This window comes from Uranotaenia lowii, chromosome 2, assembly GCF_029784155.1.
Source record: "Uranotaenia lowii strain MFRU-FL chromosome 2, ASM2978415v1, whole genome shotgun sequence".
Classification (NCBI taxonomy): domain Eukaryota; kingdom Metazoa; phylum Arthropoda; class Insecta; order Diptera; family Culicidae; genus Uranotaenia; species Uranotaenia lowii.
In genome coordinates, this window is record NC_073692.1 from 271,862,838 (window position 1) to 271,884,838 (window position 22,001).

General features: G+C 36.9%; 4 protein-coding genes across 11 annotated transcripts in view; 2 read left to right on the top strand and 2 right to left on the bottom strand.

Annotated features, from left to right (window-relative positions):
• Window positions 1-1,561: 1,561 nt before the first annotated feature.
• Window positions 1,562-2,619, top strand: LOC129747261 (viral IAP-associated factor homolog). The gene is made up of 2 exons (XM_055741373.1): window positions 1,562-1,758; window positions 1,852-2,619. The coding sequence occupies exons 1-2, from the start codon at window positions 1,753-1,755 to the stop codon at window positions 2,542-2,544; spliced, it is 699 nt and encodes a 232-aa protein (XP_055597348.1). The 5' UTR covers window positions 1,562-1,752; the 3' UTR covers window positions 2,545-2,619.
• A 2,254-nt stretch (window positions 2,620-4,873) lies between these two features.
• Window positions 4,874-7,694, bottom strand: LOC129745664 (alpha-endosulfine). Of its 2 annotated transcripts, none has more exons than XM_055738924.1 (3): window positions 7,540-7,694; window positions 5,904-6,001; window positions 4,874-5,828 (listed from the first exon to the last, which is right to left on the bottom strand). In XM_055738924.1, exons 2-3 carry the CDS (start codon window positions 5,967-5,969, stop codon window positions 5,517-5,519), a joined length of 378 nt encoding a protein of 125 aa, XP_055594899.1. In that variant the 5' UTR covers window positions 5,970-6,001; window positions 7,540-7,694; the 3' UTR covers window positions 4,874-5,516. The 2 variants fall into 2 exon arrangements, with proteins under 2 accessions (XP_055594899.1, XP_055594900.1); XM_055738925.1 differs by lacking the exon at window positions 7,540-7,694 and adding an exon at window positions 7,358-7,380.
• A 2,080-nt stretch (window positions 7,695-9,774) lies between these two features.
• On the top strand, window positions 9,775-19,201 carry LOC129746809 (tubulin polyglutamylase complex subunit 2). Of its 2 annotated transcripts, none has more exons than XM_055740695.1 (3): window positions 9,775-9,919; window positions 9,985-10,152; window positions 18,507-19,201. In XM_055740695.1, exons 1-3 carry the CDS (start codon window positions 9,841-9,843, stop codon window positions 19,094-19,096), a joined length of 837 nt encoding a protein of 278 aa, XP_055596670.1. In that variant the 5' UTR covers window positions 9,775-9,840; the 3' UTR covers window positions 19,097-19,201. The 2 variants fall into 2 exon arrangements, with proteins under 2 accessions (XP_055596670.1, XP_055596669.1); XM_055740694.1 differs by having other exon boundaries at window positions 9,775-9,912; window positions 9,975-10,152.
• LOC129746807 (anoctamin-4) overlaps window positions 19,088-22,001 on the bottom strand; it is a 42,503-nt gene continuing 39,589 nt past the window's right edge. For all 6 annotated transcript variants that reach the window (XM_055740690.1, XM_055740689.1, XM_055740693.1 and 3 more), the window contains exon 14: window positions 19,088-19,352. In XM_055740690.1, the coding sequence (XP_055596665.1) occupies window positions 19,234-19,352 (119 nt within the window). In that variant the 3' untranslated portion in view covers window positions 19,088-19,233. The remainder of the gene's footprint in view (window positions 19,353-22,001) is intronic.

Below are 22,001 nucleotides of genomic sequence, written 5' to 3' on the forward strand. Positions count from 1 at the left end.
CTTACTGTGATATTTGTCCTGAATGACTTGTGACCCCAATAACATATGAAGCATTTCATGCTTGGGGGCCGTTCACTAATTACGTAAGCACGATTTTGGAAATTTTCAACCCTCCCTCCCCCCCTGGTAAGAAAAAGTAAGATTTTTCAAAACCCCCCCTCCCCCCCTAGTAAGATCTTACGTTTTTTCATTCTTTGAGAAATCGACCCGTTTATTTTTCAAAAAAAAGCTTGAAAATATCAAAAATGTGACATACATGCTTCAAAGCAAAGCACTTTTTAGGTAAAATTAAAATAACTGTATTTGAAAAGCACAATCTATACAACACAATAGATGAAATGCCATAAACGATTAAAGAAAACATTATTCATGACATTTTTGGGGTAACAATAATTTTCAATAAATTTTCACTATCGAGCAAACAATATAAAATCTAAATTCTGATTTAAAAAAAAGATCAGGTTAGCTTAAGGTATCATTAATTTTTTTTTTATGTTTTTTACCTGAAAATCAGAAAAATCCTTTAAAAAAATATCATTCTTTACTACTAAAATTGGTTCAAAAATGTTTAAAGACAATCAAAAATGTTTAAAGACAACTAACTTTAAAGCTCAGACTCATTTAACGAAAAGCGATAAAGTTTTAGGATTTTTTTGGTAATTCTTTTGTAAAATTTAGATTTGGTAGTGTCTATTACTGAAAAAACTGTCTAGAAGTTCATTATTTAAATCGGCTTATATTGATTTTTAAAGATTTTTTCTGGATGAAGTCATTTTCGAAATATAATGGATTCAAATCAAGGTGTCACAACGCGCCATTTTCTTTGTTGTTACTATAAATTTTCCAATTAAAAAGATTGTCATGATGGAAAGCGAAAAGCGACAATTTTTTTAATAATGTGATTTATTGTTTTTGATGGCATGTTGGTTTTAATTTTATAGAACCTGCCATTTTTATTATTAACTCAAAGACATTAAAAAGATAAATAACATAACATAAAAATTAACCGACAAATAGGTAGTGAGTAAAAAAAATCTGAGTTATATGGTTTCGTATGGCTGTGGCTGTGATGAATGTTTAATGTAATATTTCTTACGTAAGATTTTTGGAAACCCCCTCTACCCCCCTAGTAAGAGATCGTAAGCAAATGTGAAACCCCCCCACCCCCCCTATGTGCTTACGTAATTAGTGAACAGCCCCTTGGATGTGTTGAATCCAGATTAATATGGAATTTCTAATTCTTTAATATTCTTGCAATATTTAAGTTATTGATTTTTTATATGAGGAATCACGATATTTGGCAACCCGGTCCCGACCAAAGACTGTTTTTGTATTCTTGACGGGAAAACGAGAAGCATGGTAAAGGTGCCTAATTTAAACTTTATCTCAAAATAAAATTTAATTTTAAATTTTCAATTCATCCTTCCATATTCTAACATGTTATGTGTTAAAGGTATTTCGATTTACCGTAATTATTGGGAAAATATTATAAGGTTCGGTTTTTTCTTACAGGCTTTTATAGCTACAATTACCTTACTTTTGTTGAGTTTCCCATTATGAATGAGTAATTCTCGTAAAAGTAGAATGGTCTTATTGGATACGCAAGAATAGGCACCAGAGAGCTGAATGGTGAATTGAAAGCATTTTTACTCGTGTTAGATATTTTAACATAAATACTATCAGTGGAATTATTTAGAAGCTTCCAATAGTAATTCATCGTGATACACTTATAGACATTGAAAATTTTTAATAATGCAGGTATCGTAAATGCAATATGCTCAGCATGATTAACGCCATATATGGTAACATGTGTGCATTGAGGTGAGTTAAACATGCAATTTTATTTTGTAGGATCCTAATGAAGACACTGAATGGAATGATGTCCTTCGTGCTAAGGGAATTCTTCCGCCGAAGAAGGAAAAGGAAATTACCGAAGATGACATTATCGGTATGATAGAAAACACGATCGAGGAAAAACAGAATGGCAGTAAAGATTTATCCAAACTTGACCTGGACGAATTGGACGAACTGGAAGATTCAGAAGATGAAGCTGTTCTGCTCGAATACCGTCGCAAGCGAATGGCCGAAATACAGGCTTTGGCACAGAAAGCAAAGTTCGGAAGTGTTATCGAAATATCCGGCCAGGACTATGTGAACGAGGTAACCAAAGCTGGCTCGGAAATTTACGTTGTGTTGCATCTGTACAGCAGGGGCGTTCCATTTTGCTCCCTGATAAATCAGCACCTGTCGCAGTTGGCCCCCCTTTTTCCAGCGACGAAATTTGTGCGCGCAATTGCCACCACGTGCATTCCGAACTATCCCGAACGCAATCTTCCAACGATCTTCATCTACTACGAAGGACAGCTCAAGAAACAGTTCGTAGGGCCGATAGAGCTAGGTGGACCGAATCTGACGTGCGAAGAGCTAGAGTACATGCTGGGACAGGCGAAGGCAATCGAAAGTAGCATCACCGAGGATCCTCGGAAGGCTAGAGCAGTGAAAGATAAGATGTTTGCGGAACTATCCGATGCCAACGATTGGTGAAATGGTGCATGTTGACACACTAATTTATAAAAATTTGAGAATAAATTTACTCCTTGATTTTTAAAGGACCACACAGTTGTTTCTAAGCTTGTGTTCAATCATATCCAATTTAGTAATTTAGCTTGTTTCTCATCAAAAGAAAGTATCGATCAGAAAGGTCGACTCGAAATTGTAGGAACTTATTGAACGATAAGGTACACCGGGGTAAGTGGGGACGGTATTTCGTATAGTTCAGCTTTAAAAAATCATTAAAAAATCAGCAGTGGGTCAATTTTGATAAAATCGCGTTCAATGTGATGCAGAACATGTTGTTCACAAATGCTGGAGAGATGGGCTTGATAGACGCAAAGCGAAAAAAGTTATCACGTAAATTGTTATGGACTGCTGGTGTCTTCACTTACCCCGCTTTATGGGGTAAGTGGGAACAGTAGATTTTCCCTTTGATTTCTCAGGAAATTTTCAACAAATTTGTGTTTTTTTGGTTGAATACGTTACTTTATTGCTCAAACCGTCCGAAATTTTGAAAAAAGTTCATGGTACTATTAATAAGGCATCTTACAATGATTATTGTGTGTTATCCGATATTATCGAGAATATATACTTATTGTAGAAAAAACAAGTACTTTTCCCAACTTTTCATGATCTGAATGCTAAATAAAGCTAAATTGTATTGAATGAAGGAGAGAAAATTGAAAAAATGTGTAAACATCAAGTATTTATAAAGCCGTCCCCACTTACCCCAGGTAAGGTTTGGAAACAAAATTTTAGATTTTTGCAAATAAACCCTTTTTTCTCAATTTTTAACCGTTGTTTCTTTTCCTAATTGGTTGTTTTGAATGTAAGGATTGTTTCAATGTAGAGTTTTTCGTCAAGAGCCAGTTAGTTCACGAGAAATTTGCGATTGAAAAAGATGCACATCAACTCCACATCGTAGTTAAAAATAGAAAATTTACAAATAGTCACCGTAAACATCCGCAATCTTCGGAACCGTATCTCTTTTACAGTTATTGGATAGATTACAAGTAAATTTAACATTCTGCATTAAAAGTTTGAAAAAATAGTGGACAGTATAGTTTTAATAGCCACCGTCCCCACTTACCCCGGTGTACCTTATAAAAAAAATGTTGTTAATTAACTGTCCATAATCACATCTACAAAAAGAATTATTGTCCGTAAGCTTTTGTAATGCAGTAACAAGCCTGCCTTTAAGAAGAATCGGCGGGAACACTCGAGAATTAATCTGGAATTACCACATATCTGAACTGTCACAATAGACTGAGTCGATTTGGGGTCATTTTGAAATTTCTCGAACCCTGAGGTCAAAACGGCTTCGCTTTGGTTCAAAATTTATCCATTGTTTTTGTGGAAAAATTTCAAGAAACGTTTACAAGAGTAAATTTTAACTTTTAGTTAATTTGTTGTACTCTATTAGGTTTGTATAGGAAAATTTAATATGTATATTATATACATATGTTTGAAACATCCGCAAGTTAAGATTGTTATTTTAAAAAGTATACATCATTCGCATTCCCCTTTTTTTTATTTAAATTAGAACAATTTTGAGATGTACTGAAAAAGAACGTGAATACAAAACTGTAATCGTTTTTTTATTACACATGTTTAAAGTTGAAAAACAGCTTAACTTGGGCGTTAGATGATGATTTAATGGACTTAATGACAACAAAAAATTGTATGACAGAAAATTCTGGAGACTTCAAGTAATTCATTGGTTTCAAATTTGTTCCTAAGACATAAAATACAAAATCTGGTGTTTCTACTTTGTTCAGAACATAGGCCGGGGGCATGTAGTAGGTATGTTTCATAAGATTGAAAATATTTCTCTTACCTTTCTACTTCAGTGGTGATTTTCGCTGATGGGTGGTTTGTCCGTTTCGGTGCTGAGGCCGTGTTATTCCGTTTCCTGATTCTGTTGGGCTGGATGTTTTGTTGAAGATGTTTGGGCAGCACGCTTCTGTTTACTGATTTGTTTGAATCTTTTTTGCTGGCGACTTAAGTTCTTCTGGGCTGATTTTTCCTTTTTTGACTGACCATGGCGTCAGCCAATTTTTTGATAAGGTTCGTGAGAGAGGTCTGTGTTCCGTAGCTAGTTTCAGGATCAGATAATGCAGGCACCCATGGTGATTTTGATGATCTATCTTTACTGGATATGTAATGTTTGGCTCCGAATTTATTGCTTTACTTACTCTTTACACAGTTTTACTTTCAAATAGTTTTGAGTAGTCATAATTGTTCGACACCACCGAAATATACTAAAAAGAACTTGAAAGCGGAATTGTAATACATCAACTACTGATAAAACACTTCACCATAGCATTTAAAATTTATTCACATGTACATAAATGGACGATGAAGCAGCACCTGTATGCACAGAAAAACCACCGGTTCGATCCCACTGATTAAAGTAACGCTAGCGATAGACTTTTGCTCTATGCAGCTCTAAGTGGCATCGAACCCATTCCAAGACCATTTTATCCACGGCTGTGCAACGGAATTTCTCTTCTATTCAACAGACACTTTTCTCAGGTCAGGTTGTCCATAAACTCTAATCGGTTGCCTTAACGAAAAAACCTATACCATTTTTTTATTTATTAATTCCTACACTTTAAGTTTGAAATAATGCATTTTAATTTATGAATATTACTTGATGTATAAGCGAGAGATGGTATCAAGATTAACGAACAGTTTTGAGTGATTAAAAAACGTAATTCTAAAGACACGGGAGCGACCGAAAACATGGCCAAATTGGGCAACACCACATACGGGTTGCAAACTATTCGTACTTTTTCTTCTTTCAGAGGCTCGCAGCTACGACTTCTTTAAAATATATTACCCACACAGCAAAATAAGAGGAGAACTTAAAAATTATACGATACGAGCACGGGGAACTCGGGCTCATCGGGGAGATAGGGGGGCAATTTAGTATATGATGAGGATAGTGAAGCTGATTTCACTTAACTGTTTTGAAATTTGTTACAGGTCTGGATTATCGAGGTTTTTCTCACTGGCACGGTTTCCGGCGTCGGAATCGCTTCACCGGTGGGCACTTTGTTGGCAAACACCTGCTTTACGCCACCGCCCTTTTGCTTCGCCATTTGATAATCACCTGAGTCGAAATATTTCTGCCCTTTCTGAAGTCGTTTCTGCAAAAATGCCGAATGACCTCCTAGGCCGCGTGGACCTCCGAGGCCCACATTGCCACCATATTTGGCCTTCATTTTTGCTTCCTCCTGTTTCTCGAGCTCGCTAACCGATTGCTGCTGCTCCTGTGATTGGGTGAAATAACAAAAATAAGAAACAGGGAACGTCTAATTCATTTTCATGGAGAATTCTGGATTTACCTCTTCATTTGTTTCAGCGACAGTTGGCTCTGCGACTGTAGGTTCAGTGTTTTCCTCGGAACTCATCTTTCTGCTTCGTGTAAATGTACAAATAAGATCTAGCAAAATTGGAATGATAACGTAAGGTACCATAAAATCGAATATTTCAAATTACATTCAATATATAAGTATTATTAATGTAAGTCGGGTAAAGCTCAAGTGAAAAAATAAAAATATTACCTAAAATTTTCAAATAAAAATAAATAAATAAATTAAAATAAAATAACCTATTTTTCCTGACTTGAGGCGTTATTTATATGCTTCAAATTTCCTTAAATGAATTCTACTTTTTGATTCGTCGGAACGCTCTCGTCAACTGGCAGCGCAAATGGGACGAAGATGAGTTGGACCGGTGGTTCCACTCGATTATTCCGAAGGTAAGCCGCAAACCCTGGCTTAATAGGTTGGACCCAACGATGCCACATTTTGATCGGTATTATCAGTGTATCTTATTCTCACCCATAAAAGTCTCAATATAACAGAAAGAGAAGAAACTGATAATACCGATCAAAATGTGGCATCGTTGGTTGGACCTGAGCCGGGATTTTTTCGTATATTCTCCCGTCTCATGTCTAATCATCATTCCTGGGATGCGGTACTTTATCGTATAAATATGGTTGGCAGCAATTTGTGTGGCTGTGGCCAAGACATCGAGCATATTATTTGTTCATGTGAGGACCACCTAGCTGCCAGAGTGGATTTAATAGGCTTCCTATTAGTCCGAGGAAAGCCACCCTACATGCCTGTAAGACATGTATTAGCTGCGATAGACATTGATTACATGTTCGAAATCTACCTCTTCTTAAAAGCGATCAACCATTCCTTTGCTATTTTCCCTAAATCTATTCTAGTTCTTAAAACCTGTGGTATGAGTCGTTTCAAATAAACGAATTATACCAAAAACGTATTTTTCCTCACTTGATGTCTAAAAACTAAATTAAAAATTTAGCAGAAAATTATGTTTACCAAAAAATTCTTTTTACACAAATGAATAACAAAAATAAGGGTTCAGAATAAAGTTGTCGGAGAAGATCGGAAATAACGAACCGAAAAAAATTGTCTGATAAGCGATTTGAAATGAGTCCGTTTGGTTATTTTGGCAATAAACCTTTTTGGAAACTTGTTCTACAGTTTGTATTATTTGGTTAGAATTCCAATAAGAATTTCAACCAACAAGTCTAACAACTATCGCTAACGGAAGCTTGACCGCATACAATCGGAAATATAACCCATAATGACCACTCATATTCAAGGACACGTTTTAAGATCAATATGAGCGAACATTTAAGTAACATCAAAAATCTCATTGCATCGAAAATCGATGTGATCCACTCCTCGTGACCTAATTAAAGGAAATCAATCAGCAGGAGACTGCCTGCTCACAAGCTACTATCGATGCTCCCGACAACGCTTACCCTTGAAATACTTAAAAGAATAATTATATCCGCTCTAGTTGGGGAGCAGCTGAATCTATACAATGGAGCAAAAGCTTGTTTTTCGGTACCGCCGACATTGCAAAATTACCAATCGGCAACAGCAATCAAAACGAATCGCAAAACTAACATACCTAACACAAATACGAGATCCGGGTACTTACCGAAGTGGGAAACCGCCGTTTACCGCTGGTACCCAATGCAAATTGCAGAAAATTTCCGCAAAAATGCACCGAAAAACACAAAAAAATATTGTACAACGAAAAATGACTTCTCGCTGCTTGGTACTGCTGCCACTTTTTCGCAAGCGTTTGTTCTACTTTGCCAAATTTTGACGGATGAGCGTGCTGTTGCATTTGTTGGGAAGCACTGGTGGCGGAAAATTTTCATTTGGAAGGGGCAAAACGAGGTTGCAGATTTCTTAAATTCAAATGTTGTTCAATTTGAATGCTTTTCAAAGATTTTTTTTTCATTTAACATATTTGCATCCAATAGGTTTAAATAATTTTATCAACAATTGATTTTCCTTAAAACGGTGCAGTTTGCCGTTTCACTCGGTCCCAGAGTATATTCATCATTATTACGAAGAACTTTGATTTGGTCCATGACCAAGGAATATTTAAAGATTCCTTGGTTAATTTAAATATTCCTTGGTCCATGACAACCGTTCGCGAATTTCTCTTTGCTCTCAATTTTATGTTATGATAAAAATTTCAATTTTTTTTTTCAATTTATTTATTGTTTAAAGTTAAAAAATTGCTATTTTTTTTTTAAATTATATTGGTATGCTATCGGGAAATATGAACTCAATTCTTTAAAACATAGCTATGTATTTTATACGCTCAAATCCAAGGCGGGTATATAATATAATACCTGGCTCAAATCGAAGTTGTAACCGCCATTTTAAAATACTAATGCAAACGCAAGAAAATAAACGTAGCGAGAAAAAAAATCAAGCAATAAGGCAAACGCTTGCGGCCGTCATCAGCGATGCCACACAAACTGATTTTCTAGTATTCATAAAATTTTTTGTCGAAATTTTTCACCAAGAATCGGTTTTTAACGAATACCGATATTTAGCAAAACATACCGATTTCTGAAAAATTTGATCAGACCGATAAATTATTTCCAGAATCTTACTAAATGTATCATTTTTTGGCATTTTTTTTTTTCAATCTGAACCAATTTAATCGTGGTGCCTTATTAACCAGCAAGTCTCGCAGCATACAGGCGATGGCCAATATTCCTTAGGCGATAGCAGCTTTTGTCTTCTATGCCAAAAACTACATGAATATTTGTAATCAGCGCCTCGAAATTAATCATAGGCTTTTATATTCTTTCAAAAAAAAAAAGTTATTGAAGTTTTCAATTCGTTTTTTTAGCTTAATCTGCCATTTTGAGGAAATTTCAGAATTTTTTGAAACTATATGCAATTTTCGATATTTTTAAAACTATATTTAATTGTTTCGCAGTCTTCAACACAATTGTTCAATAAGTCGATGTCATCAATATCAAATACCCAATGGAATAGTTGTAATATTACCTTTTCCATTGGGTGTTTATAATAGCTTGACGAACGGCACCCTCCCAAATAAACGCACTTCAATCTGTTTTATCTTTTACATTTTCGAAAAATTTTAGAATTGAATTTTTCACAACGTTGTATACAGACCCCGTTCGATATTGGCAACACGCCCGTACATTTTGTGTTGCCAAAATCGAATGTTGCCAAAAACGAACGGGGTCTGTATCTCTGAAACCAGAACATTGAGGCAAGACAATAAATTGATTCAAAATCAGCTTTTAGTTTTCATATTTTATTATAATGAGTTGTCCACGCTTGCCCACGTAGAGTTTGGTAAGGGTTTGGGTCATGTCCACGTGGACCTACGTGGACGCATTAATTTTTTGAAAATTTCAGAATATTGTATGTATTATTGTTATTTTGAATCTACGATTTCAATAAAAAAAAAATCAAGAAGAAATGTTTTCTAACTGTAATGTTGCCGAATATGTGCTTTCTGCAGTTTCAGGCTTATCAAGAAAACCTGTATTTATTGACGGTTAATACGAAAAAAAAACGATTTTTATTCTACAAAATTGCACAAGACTGTTGTATTCTGGCACGCAATTCACAACTGTCGGTATAACATTCAAATTCGTCTGTTTCCGTCTAATCCATTGAAAAAAAAAACCGAGAATTAAACATAACAATGAGCTTCAATAAATTACTTACCAGGTTCTACTCATTATTGTACTTAAACGAATCAGAAGTATATTAATAGAAGCAACAGGTTGTTTATCAACTCTACCCACACCAGTTAAGGCAAATAACGGACAGAAAAAGAAATATCAAAATAAAATACCACCATAGCAACTGTTGGACAAGAATCTGAAATATCGATCAAATAATTGTGTGCAGTTTTTGACTCGATCTGAAAAGTAATTCTCCCACCGCAAAGCCAATGACTGCGATTAAAAATGTCGTTGATCTGGATGATATGTTCTACGAGAATCTGTCCCTCGGGTTGGCAAAGGTGTTGAGTAAGTGACAATGGCAAACCGTTCAGAAGTCAAGCCAATTTACTACATTTTTCAGAAATTTGTAGATAGCATTCCCCGGATAACGAACGTGACCTGCGAGAAGCGTCTGCCATGCGAGAAGGCTCAGGTTACGGCATGGGAATCGAGGCACAATATCTACCTTCCGGACGATATGAAACGATTCTATCTATCAACTGATGGATTTAACTTTTATTGGAGCTACCAGTATTCGCGTAAGTCTGCCAACGAATAGTTGAACGAACATTCTGAAACTGAGATCAGAATCTGAAATCTGAATCTTAAATCAAAATCTGGAATCTGAATCTGAAATCTGAATCTGAGATTTGAATCTGAAATCTGAATCTGAAATCTGAATCTTAAATCTGAATCTGAAATCTGAATCTGAAATCTGAATCTGAAATCTGAATCTGAAATCTGAATCTGAAATCTGAATCTGAAATCTGAATCTGAAATCTGAATCTGAAATCTGAATCTGAAATCTGAATCTGAAATCTGAATCTGAAATCTGAATCTGAAATCTGAATCTGAAATCTGAATCTGAAATCTTTTTTTAAGATAAGTTAACCACCGTTAATTAATTTTGTAAATTTATTTTTCGGCATATCGGTGAAAAGTAGTTATGAAATTGATAAAGATGGATAGAGAAGTGAGAAGAAAATTTACAGATGTTGAAAAGAGCGAAAGAGCATTTTTGCGAGGAAACTTATTAACGTACACCATACTTTACCCTGCAACATTTCATTATTTAGGAGAAGTAGTACCGGGATAGAGGTGGCACTACCTTAACCTATACAATGAAATCTGGTTGGTCCGAAGTCTACATGTGGTGAACACGTATACTCCGGACGGGCCCGTCCGGAGTATACGTGTTCACCACATGTAGACTTCGGACCAACCAGATTTCATTGTATAGGTTAAGGTAGTGCCACCTCTATCCCGGTACTACTTCTCCTAAATAATGAAATGTTGCAGGGTAAAGTATGGTGTACGTTAATAAGTTTCCTCGCAAAAATGCTCTTTCGCTCTTTTCAACATCTGTAAATTTTCTTCTCACTTCTCTATCCATCTTTATCAATTTCATAACTACTTTTCACCGATATGCCGAAAAATAAATTTACAGAATCTGAAATCTGAATCTGAAATCTGAATCTGAAATCTGAATCTGAAATCTGAATCTGAAATCTGAATCTGAAATCTGAATCTGAAATCTGAATCTGAAATCTGAATCTGAAATCTGAATCTGAAATCTGAATCTGAAATCTGAATCTGAAATCTGAATCTGAAATCTGAATCTGAAATCTGAATCTGAAATCTGAATCTGAAATCTGAATCTGAAATCTGAATCTGAAATCTGAATCTGAAATCTGAATCTGAAATCTGAATCTGAAATCTGAATCTGAAATCTGAATCTGAAATCTGAATCTGAAATCTGAATCTGAAATCTGAATCTGAAATCTGAATCTGAAATCTGAATCTGAAATCTGAATCTGAAATCTGAATCTGAAATCTGAATCTGAAATCTGAATCTGAAATCTGAATCTGAAATCTGAATCTGAAATCTGAATCTGAAATCTGAATCTGAAATCTGAATCTGAAATCTGAATCTGAAATCTGAATCTGAAATCTGAATCTGAAATCTGAATCTGAAATCTGAATTTGAAATCTGAATCTGAAATCTGAATCTGAAATCTGAATCTGAAATCTGAATCTGAAATCTGAATCTGAAATCTGAATCTGAAATCTGAATCTGAAATCTGAATCTGAAATCTGAATCTGAAATCTGAATCTGAAATCTGAATCTGAAATCTGAATCTGAAATCTGAATCTGAAATCTGAATCTGAAATCTGAATCTGAAATCTGAATCTGAAATCTGAATCTGAAATCTGAATCTGAAATCTGAATCTGAAATCTGAATCTGAAATCTGAATCTGAAATCTGAATCTGAAATCTGAAATCTGAATCTGAATCTGAAATCTGAATCTGAAATCTGAATCTGAAATCTGAATCTGAAATCTGAATCTGAAATCTGAATCTGAAATCTGAATCTGAAATCTGAATCTGACATCTGAATCTGAAATCTGAATCTGAAATCTAAATCTGAAATAAGAATCTGATATCTGAATCTGAAATCTGAATCTGAAATCTGAATCTGAAATCCGAATCTGAAATCTGAAATCTGAAACATGAAATCTGAATCTGAAATCTGAATCAGAAATCTGAATCTGAAATCTGAATCTGAAATCTGAATCTGAAATCTGAATCTGAAATCTGAATCTGAAATCTGAATCTGAAATCTGAATCTGAAATCTGAATCTGAAATCTGAATCTGAAATCTGAATCTGAAATCTGAATCTGAAATCTGAATCTGAAATCTGAATCTGAAATCTGAATCTGAAATCTGAATCTGAAATCTGAATCTGAAATCTGAATCTGAAATCTGAATCTGAAATCTGAATCTGAAATCTGAATCTGAAATCTGAATCTGAAATCTGAATCTGAAATCTGAATCTGAAATCTGAATCTGAAATCTGAATCTGAAATCTGAATCTGAAATCTGAATCTGAAATCTGAATCTGAAATCTGAATCTGAAATCTGAATCTGAAATCTGAATTTGAAATCTGAATCTGAAATCTGAATCTGAAATCTGAATCTGAAATCAGAATCTGAAATCTGAAACTGAAATCTGAATCTGAAATCTGAATCTTAAATCTGAATCTGAAATCTGAATCTGAATCTGAATCTGAAATCTGAAATCTGAAATCTGAAATCTGAAATCTGAAATCTGAATCTGAATCTGAATCTGAAATCTGAATCTGAAATCTGAATCTGAAATCTGAATCTGAAATCTGAATCTGAAATCTGAATCTGAAATCTGAAACTGAAATCTTAAATTTTAAAATCTGAAATCCGTAATACTATTATGAATCTGAAATCTGAAATCTGAAATTTGAAATAAATACTAATCTGATATTTAATCTGAAATCCTAATCTGATATGGGGATTTTTTTTATTGCCTGACGGGTTTGCGCCGGGGATAATAAGATCTACCCTTAATAATAAAAATACGTGAATTTTTTCAGATTTCCAACATTTTTATTTGGCGAGTTACATTTGGTTAGACTTTTTTTTGTAAATATAATAAAACCATATTTCAAGGCTACATACCGTCTACTGGGGCATCATGCAACACTTTAACTTAAACTACTTCTAAAAACTTATTGACCACGGATTATCATACCTCTCCTCTAGTACATAAAAAGTGTTAAGGTTGATGGGACATCAAATTAACGAAGTCAGAAAAGTTATTGGTTTCACCAGTTATTTTTAATTTTACAAAATAACATGCGATTTTCACCATACTAAAATAAAAGGGTAAGTTACAATAAACATTGTTTTAAATGAAAAATCAATTGAAAACGTTTGAACATTTATAGTTTTCGATATATTAGTGATGTCATATCGCATATGGTACCAATTGCAGTAATTTTTAAATTAAATTTTACGTTTTTTCTGTAAAACGTCATTTGAAAGAATAAGTATTGGTGTACTGCATACTTCTAGGGGTTAAAAATACTACACAAAATTCTGCTAGCTGATATCATACAAATTAATGTTGGGTTGAACGAAATTTCGAAATTATCAAACGCGTGACGCAAAACAATCAAATTTCAGCATATGGAAACGAGATTAAAAAAAAGATGTATCTTTGATTAGCTAATGCGACTTACTGCAGTAAGCCATCATGATGGCCATCGCTATTCGTGACTCGAAAAAGTTGTTCTAAGTGCTCAGTCCATCGTTTGAGCTGATCTGTTTGATCAGTCAAAAACTGGCCTGCGCGGTCTTTTAGCGGCATTCTTGCATTAGTCCTTGCACCACTAAGGTGGCGAGAAATGTCATAAAGTAATTGGATATTTCTATTCGCGGCTGCTCACTCTCCCTCTTTGGCTAGAGAATTTGTCCAGGCTCTCTTGTCGCGTCTACAAGCTCGTTTAACTGCCTTTCGTCGTAGCTCCGCATATACCATGGCATTGGTTTAAAAAAAAATGTATCCTAAGTACCAGATAAATAAAAAAAATTTGGACAAAAAAAAATTTTTGTTTCTACAAAATTGCTTGCTGATTTAGAATTTTGATACTAATTTTGTTTAAGTTTTATTTTTAACATGTAGTCTTTTAACCAAAAAAAAAAAAAATTAATGAAAATTTTAGGGCCCAGATTTTTTTAAAAATCGAATCTTTAAAAGGTAGACTATTTTTCAAAGATCGCGTTTGCGGAACCTCTAAACTTTATTTTTTTTATGTTGGCTACATGCAAAAGTTTGTTCTCCATATTCTAATCTACCATTTGGAGCCTCTATAGATTTCCTGATATTATGCAATTTATTATGACAACTCCATTCCCATGACATTGTAACGATGGCTAGCTCAGTCGTCGTTATACACAGGGTCGGCTTCTCTTACCTGAGGCGAATTCACAACTCCGGAGTAGGGTGCAGCGAAAGTGGGAGGCCAATGAATCGGGGGTTTCGGGCATGCAATAATTATTCGATTTCATACATTTTACGGGTTATTTATTGGGTCACATTTTTGTTAGGGAAGGGGAAAGGGACGATGCGGCCGTTCAGGAACGTTGGGGCCCTTGACGGAACACGTATGACAATTTGGGATGCTTATACTTGCGGATGTGTGTGTGCAGCGACAGAAACCAGAGGATGGCCGGCAGGTGGGTCCAGCGTGCGGATATGGACATTCAACCTGGTCGTTTTGTATCCTTGTGTCCACGGCGGTGGGTATCCCCGGCGGGTGTTGGAAGCCGCGCGGGTGCCCCTTGAAAAGTAGCTGGCACGTGGATGACGTCTTGCACCTGGGCGGCCACCAGTGTAGCGCGGTGGCGGCCAGAGGCTCCTAGGCTCGGTCCCCGAGGTTCTTGGTCGTTCCCCGAATGCCAAGGCGCCTGGTCACAGCTAGCAGAACCGGATTTATCGGACCCTTGGTCCGCCCCCTAACAACCCCTGGCGGCGATCAGGACCGGATGCGCGGAATTGCCAGGAAGCCTATATTCTGCCCAATAGCGAAGGCACTGTCGAGAGCTAAGGGCACTTCCGGAACGCAGACTTAGGTTGGCGGTCAGTCTGGAGAACCTCCTGAGCACGTGGGTTGACTGTTCCACGGAGCTGGGTGCACGGGGAAACACGTCTGCTCTCTGACGACGACAAAGACAAAATCCTCGTGGCTTCGTTCTCGACCCACCAGCTAACCTTTCACGCCACTCAATCTTGCCCGGCTTTTTCTCTCCTCTCTCGTGGAAACGTCAAATTTCCAACAGCGTTGCCAGTTGTACTGCCCGAGTTTTTCGCCGAATTATGCTGTCAGCTTCAGAGGGATAGGAATGGAGGGCGAAGGACCTGGGAGTTGATATACTTATCCTACTCTAAGAAGTATACAATTCAAAATATATTTCTTACTTTGCCTTTACTTCCCGATACTTTGTACTCCCAGTTGTTACGGAGAGTCCGTAACAACATTACCAGCATTCCCATTATAGATTACATTAATAATATGATACTTAGATTATAGGTTGAAACTTGAGGTCAGTTTTGCTGCAAACTAGAGATGTACCGAATATTCGGTCGGCCGAATATTCGGCGCCGAATACCGCCGAAAAACCGTTAAGCCGAATATTCGGCTCACCGAATAGTTGAGCTAAGTATTCGGCCGAATAGGCCAATAGGCCGAATATCTACTACAGACTTGTTATTTTTTCAAAGAATTTTGGATAATTTATAAAATATCCAAAAGTAATGATGTAAAAGCTACACAATCATTAAAAACTTATGGATTCAGCAAAACATCTATGGTGTATCCGCGTATCTTTCACTGTAGATCGTTCAGGAGAATGCTGAACGGTATCGCTTTATACTTTGATTATAGTTTATTCCAGATTTTCTGGGCTTGCCCATAAATCCAGTAAAGAATCCAGAGAAGTCAAATCTGGCCGGGTTGTCCAGATATTTTTTACATCTTCCCGAGCTTTGCTTGGGTAAACCCCAACTTTGCAGATTATTTGCTAAATCAAATAAAAAACTCAAATTGCTCTTTAAAATTATTTAGATTTTGTGTCCAATAACGATTAAAAAAAATATAAATTCAAAAACATACATAAATTTTGAACTTTTTAATTTTTTTTTCAACAATTGTCCTCTGAATGCCTGATTGTGTGGATACGTGTGGTTGAAAGTATGGTATGCTTAAGGTTAAAGATCATCTATCTTTTCAACAACTATTTTGAAGACACCTTGCTTAAATTCGACCTCCATCTAATTCAATATCAGAGAAGCAATTTCAAATAGCTTGGCACCTGTTTCGACATGTTTTACAGCAGATTTCATTGGAACGCAATCTCTTTGATAATAAACGTCCTAGAAGCGACTAATCATCTGATGTCTTTTCAATTATTGGTGACATTTTAAAAATCAGAAAGATACCTGCTGAGGGTAAAAGTTTGATGCTTAAAACCCTCTTTAAACAAACGTACAACAACAAAAAAGGCCCCTTCTTAAAAAGTATCTTGTAATACATCATCCGATAACATCATCTGGTGGAGAATATTCGACTCCAAACATGAGGGGATTAATATGGAAGACATAGAAAGCATTGAAATAATCGCTTAGGTTTTTTTTCATTAAAAACTCAATTGAATATTCGACCGAATATTCGGCCGAATATTCGTTTGGCCGAATAGTTGAAAAGGTCCATATTCGGTATTCGGCCGTTCGCCGAATACCACTATTCGGTACATCTCTACTGCAAACACTCTGCAAAGCACGGAAAAATAATGTTTTTTACCTGCTTTGATATGTACTTTTGGTCCCACGTTTTGAGGAGCGCGCGCTAATGGCATGAGAATGCAGTTGTTCGACCATTGTTTGATATGAAAAGAGATTTATTGTCATTATTGCTTTCAAAACTCTTAAAGAAGTTGTTGACTCACTTTGGTGTCTTCAAATGGAAGTTGCTATGTATTATGATTTCAAGTTTGATTTCCGTTGGAAAAAAACAGTTAAAGGGTGATACGGTCAAAATTTGGTCAATATCAACTTGACGTATTTCTTTCAATTTAGCATTTAAAAAACCTGAACACCTCCATTTTGAGTGTGTGTAGAATGTTGCTCCTATTTTGATTTTAGAATTCAGTCTTCAGTTGTCAAAATGCCGTCCAAGGAAGAAGAGCAGCGTATCAAAATTTTGCTCGCGCATCGCGAAAATCCGTGCTACTCGCACGCAAAGCTGGCAAAATCGCTAAAAGTTGCCAAATCAACCGTTACAAATGTAATTAAAGCGTTTGGGGAACGTTTGTCGACAGCCAGGAAGTCTGGATCGGAGGAAAATCGAAAACCGGAAGCTGCTCTGGATATATGGCCATAGCCGCCGATCCAAAAGTGGTTTCAGAGAAACCACGAATAGAAGAAGAAGAAGAAGAAGAAGAAGAAGAAGGAAGCTGCTCAGACGACAAAGAGAGTTGCCGGTAGTTTCAAGCGAAACCCTAACTTCTCTCTCCGAGATGCCGCAAATGAGCTGGGTGTATCGTCTACAACCGTGCATCGAGCCAAAAAACGAGCCGGACTATCGACTTACAAGAAGGTAGTGAATCCAAATCGCGATGATAAACAAAATATGACGGCCAAAGCGCGATCCCGGAGGCTGTACACGACGATGCTGACGAAGTTTGACTGCGTGGTAATGGACGACGAAACCTACGTCAAAGCCGACTACAAGCAGCTTCCGGGACAGGAGTTTTATACGGCAAAAGGAAGGGGAAAGGTAGCAGATATTTTCAAGCACATGAAACTGTCAAAGTTTGCGAAGAAATATCTGGTTTGGCAAGCCATCTGTACCTGTGGCTTGAAAAGCAGCATTTTCATAGCTTCCGGGACTGTCACCCAAAACATTTTCGCGAAAGAACGTCTGCTGCCTTTCCTGAAGAAATACGGTTGTTCCGTACTGTTTTGGCCGAATTTGTCATCTTGCCATTACGGTAAAAGGCCATGGAGTGGTACGCCGCCTACAACGTGCAGGTGGTTCCCTAGGACAAGAACCCTCCCAACACGCCAGAGCTCCGCTCAATTGAGAAATACTGGGCTATTGTCAAGCGGAACCTAAAGAAAGCCCGGCAATTCGGATTTGGAAAAGCGGAAGCCTAACTGAATATTTTTCCTGGATTTTATACTAATTAAACTTGAAAAAGAAATTTAATTTAATTTTTTAAATAAACGTTTTCACCGATGTACACGCGTTTTCCCTTGACCAAATTTTGACCGTATCTTCCTTTATGTAGCTACGAAATATGGTTTTATTTTATTCACAAAAGAATCTAACCAAATCTAAGTCGAAAAATAAAAACGTTGAAAATCTGAGAATATACACGAGTTTTTAAGTCGTAAAAATGAATCAAACTTTCAAATTTGAAGTAGACATAAAGACCCCCGGCGCAAATAGTTGGATTATAAAGAAACCCATGTGGAACTTTTAATGATAAGTTATATTATTAACATTATATTGCAGCTAATGATATCCGGCGAGTGGGCCACATCCACATACCGCATCTCATTCAAATCACCCTGGTTCGAGATAACATCGACACGATACTGAGTTCATGTCCCAACACTGCCGTAACGATCCCACCCATCATACGCCAATCGAATTACATAGACTCCGCTTCAGGATATTTGAACCAATTGAATCTAAACTCGAGGAGCAAAATCTTCGAACTGAGCACAATTACCGATCTTGCCAAAGTGTGTCTGGTGTACGAAACGCCGGAAACGTCCAATCCGAAGATCTTCTTGCTCGAGATGAGTAGTTTCAAGTGGCAATTTCTGGCGGACACTTTCACCGAGTATTTGCGTATGAGCATCGCCCATCTAGGGTTGCCCTATTGGGAGTTGTGCTTTTCCAGCTGTGGGCTGCCCTCCTGGACTGAGCAACTGTTTCTGTTGCTTGCTCCGCATTTACTAGAGAAGAACGAACATCGCCGATTGAGGAACATCGTCTGTGTCAACGAAAACCCACCCTACAACTCACTAGATCCGGCTGTCTTCAGAACCAAGCCTCGATGCTCCCGACAGAGTCAAAAGAACCGGCTAAACAGTTAGACGATATGTATTATAAATGATATTGTAAAATGTATTGTTTTTGTACATTGCCATTTAACAGTTTGGTTTAACTTAATTTTAAGTGATAATACTAGGAACCAAATAAATATGACTACAGCTACGAGTTTTCACTACTGCTATGTGACCTCCCATACGGTCGATTCCAGCGATTGACGAGGTCGATTGGATACTTCCACATGTGCGTCCAGGCCATCACTCAGGCGACTGAGGCGTCTTGCCCAGCTGCCCCGGGCCCCTAAAATGAGAATAGAAAGAAACAAAAATATAATTACTAGGCATTTAGAATCAAGTATTACAAGCAATTTCCTGCATAATTAAGATGAATCAGTGCACCTGTGGTGAAAAATTATTACTTTTTCATACCTAAATAAACTGTTCTAACTTACTAACTAACCAGCTAAAAGGACCATGGAACTCCCAAGCAACCAAAAGTCACATATTTACTTGAATGAAGGCTTTGAAAATTACATATTGGCTGACAAAGAGAATCAACTGCCCAATTCCCTTGAGTGACCTTTATGTACTCATTAATGAACTTGAAAATTGCAAAATTAACTAATATGTACGTCGTATGTGACTTATTTTGTTCAATTCCAATAGTGAACTATATGTACTCTTTAATGAACTTGAAAGTTGCAAAAGTGATCTTTATGTACGTTGTAAGGAACTCAAGTCTTATAAAGGGTACAAAAGTGCTCAAAACAGGATTTACTAAGTCACAAAATGTGCATTGAGGTGCTTTCTTCCTGGCTGGCTGGCTGACTGTCTGGTTGGGCGGTGCGCTATTACCACTTCGAGTGTTAGTTTCAATAAGAACAACATCTAGGCGTGGTCTAGTGGTAGCGTGTTCGATTTTCATCACGAAGTTCGAGGTTCGATCTCCAAGCCGGGCAAGTATTTTTTTCAATAAGCAATTTGATACTTCAGTGACCATTCTGATACGATATATGTAGGCATGGTTGTCCATTTCTCCCCGAGCGGCTTGAAAAATGCAACTCAGTGAACTTTTCGTTCTGAAACACTTGCCCTGCTCTGTTAAGACGCCGGGCGTACACCCAATCGAAGAGCAGAGAACGCTTCGCCAGGGTGAGAGCAAGAGAAAAAAATCATCACATTAAGTGTAGGGGAGCAGCGCTAAAGCAACTCAGTAGGCTTGGTTCTTTCCAAACAAGAAAAGGAAGAAGAAGAAGCAATATCGTTTCGTGGTGTTTGTTTGCCTTCTGTGGTAGGAACAGAAGGAAAAAAATGCACTTCAGTTGTGTGTTTCGGGATTTCTCCTGCTCACAAAGTAGTGTTGCTATTGGGGCACCGGTTTTGCTCGGCACTTGGCTTCGGCTGTACTCGGAAACGAGTGTAGAGTATTTCGGAATGAAGTGTGGTGCTCTTTTAATCGTAGAAGATAACGATGCGATTTAGACAGCGCACTGTCGGATTTGAGAAGTGCGGACCAACCATGTATGTAGGAATTGTAGGAAAGAAGCTATTAAGCATATTGTCGAGTTTGGACTCCGGCGCGTAGCATCATGGCGGCACCATGTACTGAAGTAAATAATCAAGAGGAGGTGATATGAACCGATGCCAAGGGTGTAACTGAGATAGAGAGAATTTTTGGCTCATTTAACGATTTTCTGGAAGCTGAATTAAAAGGTCATTGGAAGCTGAATAGTAGGTCATTAAGACTTATTTTGGAACTTGATAGTATCAATAAGAACTAAAATTTTGAGCTGCTTAAAACGTACTTTATATCAATGATGGGGCTGAGTAAACTTTTTTGTGAATATTTTATGGGACTATTGGTTGCTTGGGCCGTCTTCAGGGCAACTTTATTTCCGGTTTATTATTTGGGTCTGATATATACAAGAATTGGGTTACTGAACCGGGTGCCGTTATGTCCAAATTGCCCCTGTTTTGGATCAATTCTTATAGCAACTGATCCCTGGTCCAAACAGCCGATTTTGACCCGAATTCCCATCAAAGTTTGGTCCATCCAATTTCAAATCAACTTTTTTCTTGGCATGAGAGCAACTGCATCCATAGTCTATTCTTGGGTCTTATTTATACAATAAATGGACCAACGAAATTAGATCCAACAGATTTAAAAAACTGGCAACTCCCCTCGTGTCTCATTAACTGTCAAACGGTTTAGAGCTGTGTCAAATGTGCATTGCAGTTTAAAATGAGTGGTTGGGGCAAGATTGAGAAAATTTAGAAGAACGGTTTTTATAGTACATTTCCCTAAATAGTGCATTTCCCTAAATCAAGAAGATCTATAACTTGTTCATATCATTTGCCTGGACGAGAAAGTGAATAATGTACCTAAATCCACAATCGTAAAAAGATCCAAAAGATTTAAATTGAAACTTGACAGTGACAGTGACGGGTTCACCGAAAGCTCGAAATTGATCACCTGGAGTCGCGCACTAAAACATGTCGGTGTATTTTAATATTGAGTTCTTGTATTCTATAATCCTATAATAACAATACTTGGGGTTTTTGAATGCCTATACATGTTGAGTGTTTGTATTCTATAATCATGTTATAATAGACTGGGTCGATTTGGGATCGTTTTTGAGTTTCTTGAACCCAGGGGTCTAAAAAACTTCGTTTTGGCTCAAAACTCATTCATGATTTTTTGCATAAACGCATAAATTTTAAACTTTTATGTTTGTATGGAAATATCGAATATTTTGTTTTAAAAAAATCATTTTTGTTTCTTTTGTGGAATCGAGGCTGCTAATGGTTTTTATGCCAATTTATAAATTCTACGATGGAAATTTCCCGCGGAACAACTTTGTCCAAGACCGCAACATCGTATCTTACTATACCTAGTCCACACTCGACAACTTGAACTGCCGTTTCGTTTGCTGAGACTTGTTTATGTTTA